Source organism: Centruroides vittatus, unplaced genomic scaffold (genome assembly GCF_030686945.1).
Source record: "Centruroides vittatus isolate TY-2023 unplaced genomic scaffold, ASM3068694v2 contig_936, whole genome shotgun sequence".
NCBI classification, from domain to species: domain Eukaryota; kingdom Metazoa; phylum Arthropoda; class Arachnida; order Scorpiones; family Buthidae; genus Centruroides; species Centruroides vittatus.
Window position 1 is genome coordinate 74,124 of NW_027122621.1, and position 18,061 is coordinate 92,184.

General features: G+C 29.8%; 1 protein-coding gene across 1 annotated transcript in view; it reads right to left on the reverse strand.

The window, feature by feature from the left end:
- LOC136984876 (complement C3-like) overlaps positions 1-18,061 on the reverse strand; it is a gene marked incomplete at its 3' end in the record, with an annotated part of 129,500 nt that overhangs the window by 65,260 nt on the left and 46,179 nt on the right. Inside the window, 4 exon segments of the mRNA XM_067282017.1 lie at positions 2,251-2,479; positions 9,354-9,513; positions 13,870-14,067; positions 16,034-16,087. Coding sequence (XP_067138118.1) covers positions 2,251-2,479; positions 9,354-9,513; positions 13,870-14,067; positions 16,034-16,087 — 641 coding nt within the window.

Here is an 18,061-nt window from a genome sequence, read left to right on the forward strand (position 1 = left end):
AGAATTTGTTATTTTCTCTCATCCTAATCTAATGATAGATTATTGTATTAATAAAAATGCTTGCTTGGGATCTTGAATAAAAAAAATTATATGTATTTATATATATTTTTTAATAAGCTTTGCTATTGCTTCTGGTTTTTAGTTTATTTTTTACAAACAACAGATTGTTTATCACTTCTGCAAAAACAATATGGAATTCAAATAAAAAAAATATCCTGTCATATACAATCTACATATTCATAGCATATATTTATTTATAATTCAGGTTAATGCCATTACAGAATGTTAAAAAACATTTTCCATCCTTGTAATACTGAGAAAAACTCCTAAATAGCATTTATGCAAATCAACTAATTTACATAATAAAAGCAAAAATATAAAGTAGAATCTATAATTAATCTGTGATGTTATTACATCATGTGAATTTATTTTAGTTAGCATCCACCCTCATTCTTCTTTCCATACCACTCTCTAGTATATATACCCTTGTGTGTACTACATCAGCCACACATGATCCAGAATCACATTCTGTGAATTAAAATGAGTCATCGTTTTCAATTTCACCTTTAACTGGTTCAGGAAGCTGCCATTTGAAAAATAATATTAATACTACACTCACATTTCTCTACTCTGATCACCTGATTTATTTTCAGTTTGGCATTTAAATGAGGCAGTTTTCAATTTCCACTATATAAGAAATCCAGCTAAAAGTCTGAAATTCCATTTAAAAATATGATCTGAGCAGATTAAGCAAGGTATTCTTGTATTATCATATGCATATATAATAAATGATACATTTCAGTTTATTTGAAATATTATTTACCAATAATAATGATGCCAAGAATGCATGGCTAATAAGATCTGAAATATATTTTATTGTAATTTTATTGTATTTTCTGTAAAATATGCAAAAAAATAAATCTTATTTTCTCTCAAATATATTACAGTAATAATAAATACAGTAAAATCACACTTAACACTGATTTGATATAATGTGGTCTGCTCGAAACCTAAAAAACAGCTCAAAATTTACACTGATTTAAATTATCACGGCATTTCATTGATTTGTATATAATCAATTATTTACGAACATGAACCAATCAGCAAAAGGTGTACTTTCTTTAAATCTATGTTTGTTTGGTGAAATTTTGGAAAAAATATAACATCACAGATGCCATAGGCAATATTGACTTTGCCTGGCAAGAATTAACTGATAAATTCAGTGTGGAAGTGTGAAAGAAGTTATGGTTGGAGGTATCCAAGAATTCTGAATGAGAAGAGCCTATCGCTGTATCGTTAGGTTGATCAAACTCAACCTAATCAATACAGGGAGACTAGATGTAGACAAGCAGGATATTGAGGAGTTACAGCAGGTTTCTGGTGAAAGCCTTACCAACAACGACCTTCAAGAACTTTCAGAACAAGGAATTCATGTAGAACAGGAAAAATGTGATTCTGGAAACAAAGAACCAAAAAAATTCTTTACAGATTTCCTTAGTAAAAGTTTGGTAACCATAACAGAAATCGTTGATCAAATTGTAGTGAATGATCCAGATTTTGAAAGGAATGCAAAAGCAAGATGAGGCATTTTGGATGCGATCTTCTACTGCCGACATTTGCTTAAGGAAAGAAAAGAAAGCGACAAATGAAACTACACGACTTTATTGCAAAAAACAAGAATTTCAGAAGAGCCAAAACCTTCGTCACAAAAAATGAACTTTACATTTCTGTGTGCATATGTTTATGTGTATTTAACATATATTATTATACAAATGAATATAAAAATAACTTAAAATTAAAGTAAAATTTGTTTATTTTTGGTTGCGTGTTCTCCTTTCCCTATTTACTCTATGTTAAAATGACCTCATTGAATGCTGTTTTGTTTAGTACATTGTTGTCTAGGAACGCATCCCCTGCATTAAGCAGGGTCTTACTGTAATAAATATTTTAAATAAACAGTAAATCAACAAATCAAATATTTTAATAAATACCAAATGATCTGCCATAAATTTATTTATAATATTAATAATTATAAATAAGTAATATTTATTTATAAATTTATCATGAGATGGTAGCCTAACAATATTTCTCTTGTCACATTACATTGCTAAATTAGTCTTATTATATGGCAAATCATTTGGCATACATGTTTTAATTATAATGTTATATCACCATTTTAAAAAAGTCAAAGAGAAAACTTACATCACAGAGCAACACATACTATAAAATATTAATTAAAAAAATACTTACAGGTATTGTTTGTGAATTATAATTGAAAATAGTAGCTTGTATTTCTACTTGTTCATTACGAACAACAGAATATGGAATATTCAAATGAATGAAAACATTTTTAAATGACACAATTTCTTTTGGTTCTGATATACACATTCCCCACTGATCAGATAAACTAATAGCTTGTATAACCCATGTTGTAATGCTGTGTGGTAAACTTGTGGTCACTTCAGTTGTTCTATCAGGCCTAAGAGTAATGTAAATTTAATAAATTCATTTTATAACAGTCAAAAATTAATACTTCAAATTAAATGATATACTTATTTTAGATTCTTATTCAACATTAAAAAATACATGTTTAATTAACTAAATACATCAATTAGTTTATTATCCTAAATGTTTTACATTGATTAGAAATTTGACAAAATTCAATCTTTTCAAAATAAATGAAATATATTTCTTTTAAATCCATTATCACAAATATCACAAGTAGAGTAACAGTATAATATTAGACGTTAATTATATTATTTAGTATATTTGCTCTGATTTTCCCACACATTTTTGTATTTTCAAAACTCAAAAATTAATCTTACTATATGATCTACTATGTAATGATGTCATATCAACTCTGTAAAAATCACTATATGAACAAATTCAGTAAATCTTTGGCATTGTATTGTAAACTATAAGAAATAAATGTACTCTTTCTGAAAGCTAAACTTTATTTTTCAATAAATGAAACCTAACTACACTCAACTATGTTGTAAACTTATTATTATCATCTTTATTTAGAGTTTAGTTTTAGTCTTACTATAATAATTTTAATAAATTTAAATAAATAATTTTTAAAATTTTGTTAATAAATAATTCATTTATTCATCAAATTTTCATAAAAGTGAAGTATCTTTCACTAATCTAAATTTACACTAATCCAGACTTAGCGTAATCCAAAACAATTTTGTTCGTTTGTTTTGCCAAAAACACAAACAATTATAAGTCATTTTTAAAAATGTGATGTAAATTTAAAGTGTAGTACACATTTTAACATAAATATATGTATCAAATATAACTAATACTTAAAAATAAATGTATTTGTAAATATACCATTCACCAAACCATCACCAATTCATGACAAAAAAAGAAAATTCTTACAAATGTTTTCATCTATGTGAAATAAACATCCTCAGATCTCAACTATATCAAACAAACAGCGCGTAAAATACAATGTTTTTTAAAAGTTCGGATTGATTACATAATTTGAATACGTAGCATCAAAATTTATGTAATGTCTGGAATATAATTTTAAAATATGTAAAATATTTAAAAATAACTGAATAAATAGTAAATTAATTTCACATAAATTATCCTTAATGCGAGTTTCCGTCGGTGGAATCTAGTTCAAAAATGGCACGCCGTGCTGTGGATAGCGTGTCCGTTTCCTTGAAGTTAATAATGACTCCCTTTTAATTGCCAGGTAGATCTCAAGCAATTCGAGGTATTTGAGTTGTGCCTTATTCAACATTCTGTGTAACAATTTAACATTCTGTAGTTCAATGTGAACTTCCTCGTTACTCGCATAAATTGCTAATGCCGTAGTAGTCAGCTTTTTTCTTATGGAATATTCATGTTCTTTCATCCTCATGACGAGACCTCTTGCCATTGCTCCAATGTATGTTAATAAGCGGTTAACTCTGTCTTTGTGAAGAGGTACCACATGAACCCCTGGAGAGTATGAGTCATCTATATGGTTTTTATGATTTCTGATGAGAGAGAAGATTGTTGGAGAGTGTTGATATGCTATGTGCACTTTAATGGTCCTTGCAATTTCTCTATATATATTAGAAAGTGTTTCGTTGTATGTGATAACCTTCATTCATTCATTTTGTAGAATAGTCTTCTACCTCTTATTTATATCTTGTTTTATGAGATGTTTGACTGAAGAGGACGGGTATCCATGTTGTGTTGCTAGGGTGTTGATCCACGACAATTCGTTTTTCTTTTCCCTTTGCTCCAAACAACGTGTATGGGCAAAGATTGAAAAGTGGTGACTTTGTAACCATAAGGGTCATGTAAATGGTTAGGTATAAATAGAGGTGTATATGACTCCTTATGGAAAACACTGGTGGAAAGATGACCATGCTCAAATGTCTTATACCAACAAAACCCTGATGTCTTGATTGCCACCAATGCGAAAAATTACCTGATGAGCAAACACCCTTGAGAAAAAAACTTTGGAATAAACATGAAAACAAATTGAGCTGGATTACGAGTTCTCGGAAAATTGAGGTGACAACCAATGACCACATAGCCTGATATGTTGGGATAATACACAAACACCGGAGGACATCTTAAATGTCTTTAAACATGGGCCATCTTATTCTCCTCCGCCTCAGTCTAGTACCATCAGAACAATACCTGACATTGAAAAAATGATAGGCCTAGATCACACTACTAAGGAGTATTTCAGATGGAAAACATTGATAACAATAAACAAGACAATATTTTGTCCAGGAATATCTTGCCATCAATCAGGGCATCTAGAAGATGGTTGAGTGACAATGACATTGTTGCCTTAAAAACAGATAAATCAAAACACGTGGTGCTTATGAAAAAGGATTCATACCACTATGCCATAACACATTAAATCTCAGACACAGAATAGTGTCTCATGGTTTCCTCGAAAAAATATATGCCAAGATGTTGATGATCTCCAACACTCCCCTCACTAATACTTTGAATCTGTCAGCAATGAGAGTTATGGCACCGACACTTCCTTGCATATCTGCATTCACAAAAACCCATAAGAATGGCCAACAGTTACATGCAGTAGTGGATAAAACTACTTTTCTTCCATTATTAAAATGAAGAGACTACTTAACAAATATATCACTAGCAATCTACAGGAGCACACATACACTGTCACCAATCCAAAACAAGTACTTCAAAAATTTCAGGATCTTAATGAGTCATCTGTGGTGTATTTTACAGTATGTGACTATCTATAAAACTGAAACTTTGTTTCTGTGAGCTGAGAGATTTTCTTCTAGCAAAGGTAGAGGGTGCTTATAAGTATCTACCTGATGTGTTAGATCTAATGCATTTGATGGTACACTCGTTCTTCTTCGAGTATGAAGAGGGTCACCTACTTACAGACAAGGGGTGTACCTATGGGTAGCTTAATATGAGGAATGCACTGTGAATTAGTGGTTCAGAAAACATGAGAATGCCATATTACCTAAATTTCAAGAGGACATAGCATTGTGTATCAGGTACATTGATAACATTCTCATAATGTGAAACAAAGTACCTAACGTTGACTTGGTACTTAAGTATTTTAACAATAACCCCTATGGCCTACTGTTGAAAGATGAACAAGAGAATCCTACAACGGTACATTTTTTGGAAATCAACATCTCTATGGAGCACGGACATCTTTCCATCAGTGTTTTCCATAAGGAGTCATATACACCTCTATTTATACCTAACCATTCACATGACCCTTACGGTTACAAAGTCACCACTTTTCAATCTTTGCCCATACACGTTGTTTGGAGCAAAGGGAAAAGAAAAACGAATTGTCGTGGATCAACACCCTAGCAACACAACATGGATACCCGTCCTCTTCGGTCAAACATCTCATAAAACAAGATATAAATAAGAGGTAGAAGACTATTCTACAAAATGAATGAATGAAGGTTATCACATACAACGAAACACTTTCTAATATATATAGAGAAATTGCAAGGACCATTAAAGTGCACATAGCATATCAACACTCTCCAACAATCTTCTCTCTCATCAGAAATCATAAAAACCATATAGATGACTCATACTCTCCAGGGGTTCATGTGGTACCTCTTCACAAAGACAGAGTTAACCGCTTATTAACATACATTGGAGCAATGGCAAGAGGTCTCGTCATGAGGATGAAAGAACATGAATATTCCATAAGAAAAAAGCTGACTACTACGGCATTAGCAATTTATGCGAGTAACGAGGAAGTTCACATTGAACTACAGAATGTTAAATTGTTACACAGAATGTTGAATAAGGCACAACTCAAATACCTCGAATTGCTTGAGATCTACCTGGCAATTAAAAGGGAGTCATTATTAACTTCAAGGAAACGGACACGCTATCCACAGCACGGCGTGCCATTTTTGAACTAGATTCCACCGACGGAAACTCGCATTAAGGATAATTTATGTGAAATTAATTTACTATTTATTCAGTTATTTTTAAATATTTTACATATTTTAAAATTATATTCCAGACATTACATAAATTTTGATGCTACGTATTCAAATTATGTAATCAATCCGAACTTTTAAAAAACATTGTATTTTACGGGCTGTTTGTTTGATATAGGTATTTGATGGTTTGGTGAGTGTATATTTACAATTACCCAGTTTTTGAGATATATTAAATATATTTGTCCAGGTACAAATCCAGGAAATAGCAATGAGTCAATTTTCCTTTTCCAAGACATTTTATTATGAATGCAAGCTTTTATGCAAATTTTTAAATTTATTTCCCTAATGAAATTTAGCATGACTTTTAAAATAGATGTTAGAACCTCAGTTTTCAAAATGACTTTAAAAAATAAAGCATAATTTCAGTAAAACTTTCTGGGGCAATTACAGTATACAGTAGAGAGTTGTTTATCCAAACACCGGTTATCTGAAACATTGGTTATCCGAACGCTTTCCAGTTGGACTGTGTCGTGCTGAATCAAACTTTTTTGATACTAGATTTACTTCTAAAGTATAATTTTTATGTTTTTATACTTTTCAATATACAGTGGTGCCTTGTATAATGTACGCCTCGAATAACGGACGCTGCGAACAACGGACTTTCTGTTTGGCCGTTACGTGACTCGAGCAACAGACTGGCTGCGAAAAACGGACTTTCCGGCATAATTGGTGACTGCTCCATGGGTGCGTTCTTTAATAGCGTCGCTCTGCGTCTCCGCTACTATGGGAGTGCGCTGCTGTTTGTAGGCATTTAGGAACGACGGTGAAAGAAAAAAAGATGGCAGCGCCCGCACTATCGATAGTATCGTGATGGAGGAATCTATAATTCTATAATATGAGTTTTTAAAGGCAAAAGAAGGGTCCCAATTGTAAAATTTAACCATAAAATGGATTATTTGTTGAAAGAACATTCAAAATAGCCACGAAAAAAATTTGAATGCCGGCTACCATTCGAAAAAAATTCGTAAAGATACATCACCGCGTGCGCTAACTCACACTTTCACAATTTCTAAATTTTCATTCATAAAACCACATAATGGACCCGGAAATGAAACTATCTGAACCATGGAGGATGCCATGTTGCTTTCCACCATAAACTACTGCTACAAGCAGCCATTTTTGCCGTTCGACGGTGCGCACTCCCACCAGAATTTAGGAACGCGTTCTGCAGGAATTTTTAAACGGATGTCGCTCGCGCAGAGTTACATGGAGGAATAAAAGAACGCACCCCATGTTCATTTTTTTATGATACAGTATGGTTATTTTATGCTGCGGAACAAATTAGATGTTTTAACATGTATTTCTATGGGAAAATGCGTTTTGTATAACAGACGTTTCACTTAACAGACGTGCACCTGGAACGGATTAAGTACGTTATATGAGGCACCACTGTATTTATTTTGTTTGTACAAAATAAAAAATAATTTTTAACGATACAATAGCCTTGATTATTATTATAAAAATTTTCATTAGGCTTAAAATCGACGAAAATTCAACACGAAGCGACACACAACAGAAAAAAATTTGGACATCGGACAGATTAATATATTTTTCGTACATAATCAGTTATCCGAACAACCCCAGTCCCCAATTGATTCGGATAAACGGCTCTCTATTGTATTACCGTATTTTACGGACTATAAGACGCTACGGATTATAAGATGCATCTTAATTTTTAAGCAATTAAAAAAAAAAAAAACACCTATAAGACGCTACAGACTATAAGACACACCTGAATTTTGGAGGCAATTTTTTGAAGAAAAAAATGCGTCTTATAGTCCGTAAAATACAGTATTAATATTGTTTATTTTATTACATGAATTAAAAATTTTACTTTTAGATTTGGTCTTGGATCAGTTCCAGTATTTGTCTATAGTTCTTTTTTTCACTCCCATTTCTTTGTAGCTGAGCTAATTTGAATTTTCCACTAGTCCAAACATCTCAATACAATAATTAGTTCAGATTAGTGAGTGTGCTATATACATGGTCTTCCAAATAAAATTCTACCATTTTAAATTATTGTAATTAGGTTAATTATTACCTGAAAACATTAAAACTTTGGAAAACTTCAAAGTTTCACATTTGTTCATTACAATTTCTCAATGCCTGTACTTTTTGTCACATGGCATATATCCAACCGATACTCAAATTCTTCCTATATTTGCTACAGAATATCTGTTGTCACTCTTCTTATAGCAGCTACAATTTCAGAGCTCTTGCAGATTACTCATGTTGCACAATGATGAATATTCCCAACTTTGTGAACTGCAGAACAAAAAATGCTCTGTTGCAGAGTCATCATTTTTGTTTATAGCACTTCCTAGAAGTAGATGACAAGATGTTTAAATACAAATGTATACTTGGACAGTAACTCTATCGAATGGTGTACACTGCATACTTCTCAGATAATAATTAACATAATTACAGTAATTTAAAATGGTACCATTCATTTTGAAAGACCCTATATTTTTTATAAATAAAATCTGAATTCCATCAATACTGTAGTCATATGATATTTTATATGCTGTTTTAATTCTTATTTTCTCAGTATGAAAACACTTTAAATTGTAAAACAATAAAAACTATATCAACTATCACTAGCAAAAACCTTACAAAAAAATGAGTTGATAGTTAATATTTATTGACTATTAATAATTGTAATATATATGTTGGGCTAAATCTGAACAAAAATTGGTAAACACAGAATGCTGGTATAATTTCCTACTAGCCAGTTATTGAATTACTATTCATATAGTAAATTATATGGAAATTTCAATCTTTTATTGTGCACCAAAAAGAGAATTAAACTCAAATAATATCTAAACTGTACATTTTTGAAAAATAATTTAACTACATCCTTTGACTTACCCAATTATATAATCTTTAAATAACCAAGTTTCTCTGAAATCTCTACGGACCAATGTTCTTTCAAAATCAGCTTCATCAGCTTCCTCAACAAAGTCAAGACCATCAGGTATACCACCAGTTGCCCTACTCAAATCACTTGGATGAAGTTCTTTATTATATTCTAAAATCAAGATAAATAATTATATTTATAAAAGTTTAAGTTTATAAATTTTTTCTTCTGTTTTATTGTTCCTAACTAAATTCAAATATATTTATATTTTCATGTTTTTCTTTAGAATATACATTTGAAATAGCCTTTAAGATGAAAATATTTGTGAATTAAACAATTCTGTTTAATTTTATTTTTGTATTTTCCAACTTTAATCTATTTTAAAACTTTATTTCATTATATTATTAAGAAGTCTTATCATGATTTTGAATCTCAAGTTATGAATCCTGTGAAAAATTATAGGTAGTGACACCATATGATCACCTAGATAATCAGGCTATAACTCTGCTGATTTTAATAAATAATACAAAATAATTTGCTACTAGAGGTAGACATTAGTAAATTAGGTAAATAGTAAATTAAGTTAGTAAATAGATAGTAAGTTTATAAAAATTTTTTGACTAATTACTTCATTCATTATCAGTGGGATTGTAGAAGAAGACTATGTTTTCAACTCAATGAATGGGTAATCCTCAAGTGTTAAAAGTCAAAAGCAGAGTGCTTGTATTAGAAGGACAAAGGGACAGATGTGTATAAAGTAAACAAGCAAAAAAAATTATTTATGACAGTGGCACACTGATTGCTGATTTTATCTAAATCTATGTGTTTGTCCTTCCTTATGATATAGCACTCTGCTTTTGACTTTGATAGCTGAGAATGATCCATTGAGTCAATGATCCAAATGTTGGCATTCTTTTAAAATCCCACTGGTAAAAGTGCAGTAATTAGTTCAGTAAGTTATTGAAATGGCTAGTATATCATCTTTATTATAAAAATTTGTTTACAAAACTAAGCCACTTCATAATAATGTATTCAATATACATAAATTTCTCTCTATGTACACTGAGAAGAGAGATTTAGAAGTAATTAATTCTGACTAAAGTTTCACAGACAATTGTGACATATACAGTATTTCTAAATTCTTAAATTTAAGTCATATAATAGCAATTCATTAGCTTAATATGAAAGTTATATTTCATCACAGATGGAACAAAAATTGTCAAAAAGTCAAAAATTAAGAGAACAAAATCAAATGTTTTTTAAATTAATGTGTTTTTGTATTGGATTATATTAACATATTACTGATGTAACTAAAATGCAGAAATATATAAAGGAATTGCACTGATTTTAAAAAATACAGTCAAACATCATTTTACAAGCTTAATTTGTTCCTAAAAGTTGTTTGGAAACCAATCTGTTCTCAAACTGAAACAAATTTTCCCAAAAGAAACAATGTAAAATGAATTAATCCAATCCTGACCCCTAAAACAAAACCTTTCTTTTTTACATTTTCAGCTGTATTTCATGCATAAAATGCTTATAAAGGCAATATAATATTATATATAATAATACTTTATCTATATCTATACTTACATTTACTCTACATATATATTAATCTTTTTTCAGGTGCAATCCTGTCCTTAGGATGGTATTTTTTTTCTTATAGACACCACTACTTCCAAATGCATGTGATCGACTTGAAGAGAGGTGTATTCTCAAAGGGATATCTGTACTAAACAATACCAGAATGAAAAGTGTTTTGGTTTTGGAAAACAGTTACTTTTTTTCAGAAGAAATACATTATAACCCATCCTTATTATGTATTATGCTTGTGTTACATGGATGTGTGGAAAAGGTGTACATAATTTTTCCATTTTTTCTGCTATTTTTATTTTCCTTATCTTACTTTTGTTAGTAAACATTAAGAATTAAAAAAAATTTATTGTTGACTAAACCTAAACATTTATCTGTATTTTAGATAATTGGTAAATTATAAGTTATAACTGTTACTTTATGTTGTGTTTTAGTATTTTTTACTAGAAAAATAGATTGGTTCATTTCTACTTGTTTATACAACTTTTACGCTTTTAATTGCAAGTATGATATTTTTATAGACTTATACAACTACAAGACATGCCTTGCATTCTTCAAAATCATTCAGAAGAGAATAAGCAAAATGCCAAAACTACTATACAAGATGAAAGGGAAAGCAACATCGGTGCAAAAAAATTTTAGAAAGTGATTATGAAAGTGAAGCACAATGTATGGTTCCAATGATGCTGACTGTAGTAGTGCTCAAAGTTGTGATATGTTATATTGTATTTTTACTGTATTTTCCTTATTGCTTTATATTTTTTCACGTATATTATTATTTTTTCAAATAAATAATTATAACATATGATAATGAAGAAAAATCATGGTAAATATTAATTAATCTAAAAGAAAAAATTGTCCATTTCCAGGATGGGTGGCATTGCTTGTTTTAAAATACAGATTATGCCTGACAAAAGATTAACATGGCTTTTATTAATTAATTTGATTTAAATTCAACTGTGGTGCATACTGAAAAATGGAAATAGTATCTTTTCTCAAGTGCATTGAATTGTAACTTAAATAGCAACATCATTGATGATTCATTAAGTGGCACAAGGCAATATTGATGCCTCTAACTTCTGAATTAGTAGTCCTGTCATTGATTGGTCAGGCCATTGTCTTTCTTTAACATAGGAAGTATAGGAAGTTGACCATTGGTGGCTAGCTAGCTCTGTTGAGTAGGTTGTTTGGAAATCACATTATCATATGGCAATTGAAGAAAATATTTGTTCATAAACACAAAATTTTGTTCATAAACAGGAGCATTGGTAACCCAAGGTTTGACTGTATATATGTATATATTATTATTATATATGTATATGTATATATATATATATATATATATAGTCAAACTATTATTTATCAAAATATATATTTTAATAAATAGTAGTTTGATTTAGTTATCCCAATTATTTTGATGGAATATCTGATGAATGGATGTTATACTTTGAAAATGTATAATAAAATACAACTTTCACATTAAACTAATGAAGTTCTATAATATTTCTGAAATACAAGTAATTGTGTTGTTCATTATGCATTCAATAAACTGTATTTCTGAAACTCGTGTTTAAACACTACAAAAAAAATCATTAAATAAATAATTATAACTTATTTAAGATTATTCCTAAATCTAGTTACAATAGATTTATGAACAGAACTAAGAAAATTTATGTTTATCTATTTTATTTTATTTCATAATTTATATATGTTTGACTTTAAAATTTTTTAAAATCCTTTTCTATCTTTCTAAGTGCATCAATATAAATTATACTTTAAAAACTTTTATCAAAAGCATTTTGTTTTTAATATATTTTATATTTATACAATTGTTTAATCATTATTTAAAGAATTTGAATGAAGGAGTTCCAAGTGTAATTTTAATTTCTAATGAAAAATTAAATTTATAAAATTTTAAAATAAATTTTTTAATGTTTTCACCCAAAAATATGATGTAATATAACTTTTTCTTTAAATTTCTATAAGTTAGTAAATTAACTATATATATATATTATATTTTCTATCTTCCTTCTTCCTTCATTCTATTCTCTTATTTCCGTTCCTTTCTCCTTTGTCTAAATAACCTGACCGTTATTGCTGGAGGGCAGGATTACCCCTCCTAAGTAAGAACAAAAGAAGGCGAGGACGCCCTGAAGGCTAAGTGGTGATCAAGGGACACTTTTCTACTGGACCTCAAGAAGGACGGAAGTGTGAGCCAGCGATCGACCAGGAACGAAAAAAGTCGAAAGGAGGCTACAGGACCGTCGAGGCCAAGGGAAAATAGACACAAAACCGAGGTAATCGAAAGACGTCGAGGGCAGACAGCCGAACAAGAAAAAGAGAGGAAAGCGACTGCCATTGCGAAAATACACTCCAGCGAAATCACCGATCGTATCATAGAATTAGATGGAAGGTACCGACCTTCCATCTAATTCTATCCACTTTCGTTCTTTCCTAAATCTATCTGTTTCCCCTTTCCTTTTTAGTTTTAAGGTAGATATAAGTTTATTTTTAAGTCGGGTGTTAAAAAAAAAAAAAAAAAAAAAAAAAGAGTTTTTGTTACGAGCGCGGGTGTGATTCTTGGTACGTGGCGGCCCCCTTCCTCAGTGAAGTTGTTCCAGTTGGGATCCTTTGTAAAATTAGAAAAGGAAAGAACCTTGTTCCGGAAGGGAAATAAAAAGACTTTTAATTGTGTAGGAGTTCCAAGTGTAATTTTAATTTCTAATGAAAAATTAAATTTATAAAATTTTAAAATAAATTTTTTAATGTTTTCACCCAAAAATATGATGTAATATAACTTTCTAAATATTCTACAAGCTATAGAAATTTAACTAAATTAAATTACATTTGTATTAATGTTAACTTAAAATATATTAAATTATCATAATCCTTCTTTATCCTAACTACTATTGATTTTAAAAGTATTTCTCTTACCATCAGTTGCTGATAATAATTGAGGTGCTAATTTTAAACAACATTTTAAGAAAGTTTCAATACAAGTATTGTTTTCTTCATTTTCTTTGACATGGATTTTAAGTAACTTAGCTCGTTCTTCACAGGATCGTTTGTGTTTGTCCGAACGTGTTCCCAAGAAACAACATTTTTTCTGATCATCATCATCATGGCTGTCAACTTTATTAAATAAACAAATGAGCATTTAAATTTATTTTATTACAATTTATATAATTAAATATATATTGTTTAAATAAATTTTGCTGATATTATTTAATTAATAAAATTAAATCTAAATGCAACTTGCAATTCATAGAATTAAACCTGGATTAGTATAATGCTCTTTTCTACAGTACAAAAAATAATGCAAATTTCAACATACAGATTTTATATATTAGGTTGTCAAGGATGAAATTTGTAGGTAATAATATTGCTAACTGTAACAGCCTATTATTTGACCTTGGCTTAATATTTTACCATTCTGTTTTTTTTTTTTTTTTTGTTGGAAACTTGCATATCTCACCTGTTTAAAGAAATCATTGTTAAAAATGGAACAGAACTCAGAAACAAAAGCATTTGGAAGCTTGCTTGATGTTGCTTTCTTGTCACAAATCTGATCCATTTTTGAATCGAATTGTCACTTGTGATGAGAAATAGATCCAATATGACAATTGCAAACATTCAGCACAGTGGTTGGACAAGATGAATCACCAAACATACTCCAAATTCATCAAAAGAAGCTGATGGTGCTTGGTGGTCTAGCATAGGTGTGATCCATTATGATTTCATGAAACCTGGTTCATCAATCACAGCAGAAATATACTGCAACCAACTGGATAAAATGACGCAAAAACTTAAAGAAAAACAGCCTAGATTGGTCAACAGATCAACTCCTTTCTTATTGCATGATAATGCTAGATCACACACTGCACAAATGACTGTGGCAAAACTACAGAAATTGGAGTTGGAACTTCATCATCATCCTCCATACTCACCAGATCTAGCCCCCACTGACTACCACTTCTTCCACAATTTGGACAACTTTTTAATAGGAAAACAATTTAATTCCGACAATACTGTAAAACTGGCCTTTCAGGAATTCATTGACTCTCATCCGCCAGGGTTTTATACCACCGGCCTGAACAACCTGCCACTTAAATGGCAAAAGTGTATAGACAATGTGGGTGCATACTTTGATGAATAAAATAATTCCTTATATTTGTAGGTTATCAACCAACTTTGCCTTTTTTTTTCCACAAATTTCATCCTTGACGACCTGATATTTAAATATCAATGTCAATACTTAAAATATTACACAATCTTTTAAGTATTGAAAAAAAATTCTACTCTTTTGTTTATTATTTTTTCACAGTTGAATTTGTATATTAAAACTTCATTTATAATTTCCATTTTTGGATTTTGAAATTTTCATGAAATATTTCACAATAAAACACCTTTTGCATTTTTAATATTCTACAAGAAAAATACTAAATTCAGGAAACCAAAACAAATTTTTTTTTAATCATAAATACTTTTATTCTTTTAAAAGAAATCATCAGCTTTGAAATTATAGGTGTTTTTTTATAAATTCAAAATTTTCCAAAGTGAATTAAAGCAAATTAAAAAATATTTTTAAATTTAAAATTACAAGAAAATTTTATAAAAATTTAATAAAATGAAAATAAATTAAAATCAAAACAAATTAAAACATGAAATAAACAAAAAGAATTAAATATAATGGTACAATATTAAATAAAGATTCATTCCCACTAACACTACATGACTTCAACAAACACTTCTCTCCATGATATATTGATGTCATGCATATTATATAAAGTGATCAAATAAAAAGTTTACTTGCAAAGAATAGATTTGGCAATGCAGTGAACCAGCCATGCTTGTTACTGCGCTATTATATGTCATAAGAGAAACATTTGTCTTAAATATTTATTTTATTTGGATTCAAGAGACAACAAATTTGAAACTCCTTGCAAATAAATATATTGTTTAATCATTCTGCATTTTGAAATCTTTAACAACATTTCAAATAGATTTAAACAATCAAATTATTCTTCAGAAATCTAGACAATAAATTTTTTTAATTATAAATTATTTTTTAAATATTTAAATATTAGAAAAGGCATACCCATGTCTTGAACAGCTTCTCTTTTTCTTCTTATTCTTTCTTCACATCGAAATGCTAAAATATATGAAATTATATAATATGATAAATAAATTTTAAAATTATATTTTAAAAACTTTCAAACTTTATGAAATTATATATATTAATATTAAATAAAAATATAACTATCAATAGCTATTTAGTTATGATATACTATATTTATTCTAATAAACAGGCAATTGCAAAATGAAAAAGCTATAGACAGCATGCTCTAATTGTAAACACACTGTCTATTGAAAGAAGATAAGGCTTATCATAAACTAAAAAATTGCACGTTTTATTCAGTGTTATCTTAGGTTGAAATAAACTGCAAATGATCTCAGTGATGTGTTGTTCAAATAATAAAAAAGTAAAAAATTTACGAAATTTATTCCATTAATAGTTACAGCTGAATAATAGTCACATTCAATCCCCCAAAAACAGAAATAATAATCACTCTAAGTAAACAGTGCAGTTTCAAGATGAAAAAGTTATAGACCATGTGCTGTTTATTAGAATAAATGCAGTAATATGGAAACATGTTGCAATTCTTAGATACGAGGGTGAGTCAAAAATTATCTGCAATGTTGACATAACTCTTCTTACATTGTTCATACTGACCTCTGTCCTCGTTTATTTTATTGTTATGCTGTTGTGGTCCTGCTATGGAATTTTGATCCTAATTCCTCCATTTGTCTTCTTTTTATTGCAGATAGATCATGGGTGCTCCATTAGAAGTTTGCACCAAAGAGGAACAATGAGCAGTGGTCCGGTTTTTGTGGTCAGAAGGTGTATCAGGGGCCATAATCCATCAAAGACTTTTGGCACAATATGGGAACAGTGTCTTGCTGCAAAGGAAGTGTCTACAAATGAATTGAAAAATTTGTGGCTGTAGATGTCGTCCGGCTCCTTCCTCATGTGTAACACTTGTGCGACCATTTTTGAATTTTTCAATCCATTCGTAGTCCAATGAGCAGTGGTCCATTGTGGCAAGACACTGTTCCCATATTGTTCCAAAAGTCTTTGATGGATTGCGGCCCGATACACCTTCTGACCATCAAAACTGGACCACTGCTCGTTGTTCCTGTTTGGTGCAAACTTCTAATGGAGCGCCCATGATCTATCTGCACTAAAAGGAAGACAAATGGAGGAATTAGGATCGAAATTCCATAGCAGGACCACAACAGCATAACAATAAAATAAACGAGGACAGAGGTTAGTATGAACATTGTAAGAAGAGTTATGTCAACATTGCAGATAATTTTTGACTCACCCTTGTATATCAAATAATAATGTGTTGTCGATAAGTTACCATAATTTCCTGTGTATAAATTGTAGAAAGTTATTAGAATAAAAAGAAAAACGTTCTGATAATTTGCATCACTTTATATTTCAGACACTGAAGTTATTGAAATTTTTCACTTAACCTGTATGCAATTTTGATATCAGCTCAAACATTCAACTTTTTTCCTTTTTTCTTTCATTTTATTTTTCTTAGTCATTGTAGTTATAATTTTAAGATGAGTTAATGCAAGAAATGAAATATTTAAGACAGAACTGTCCAAACTGCAATATATTGTAAATACAAAAAAGCCACTTAATGACAAAATATTTGTATTGTCTCAGTTAATTTCTGTTTAATTTATCAAATACTAACAACAAATACTAAACTAAACTTGGAAAAATTAAATAAAAAATCATTTCAATATTGATTCTATCTATTTATCAAATGACTTGGATTCAAAAGTTGATTTGCTTAACTCTTCTTTATTGTAGAAAACTATACCTTGTTCAATAAAAGATAACTTTACATGATAAACACCTGATAAATTGTAATCAACAGGCTATCCAACAGAATGTTAAAATTCTATTTTATTCATCCAATTACTGTTCAGAAAACGGTAATGAATGAAACTATACTAGATGAACACTATAAAAAGATTTATTTCACAGTGTAGAAATCTTCATTGCACAATACAAAGTCACAGAGAACTGCATATCAACAAATAAGTG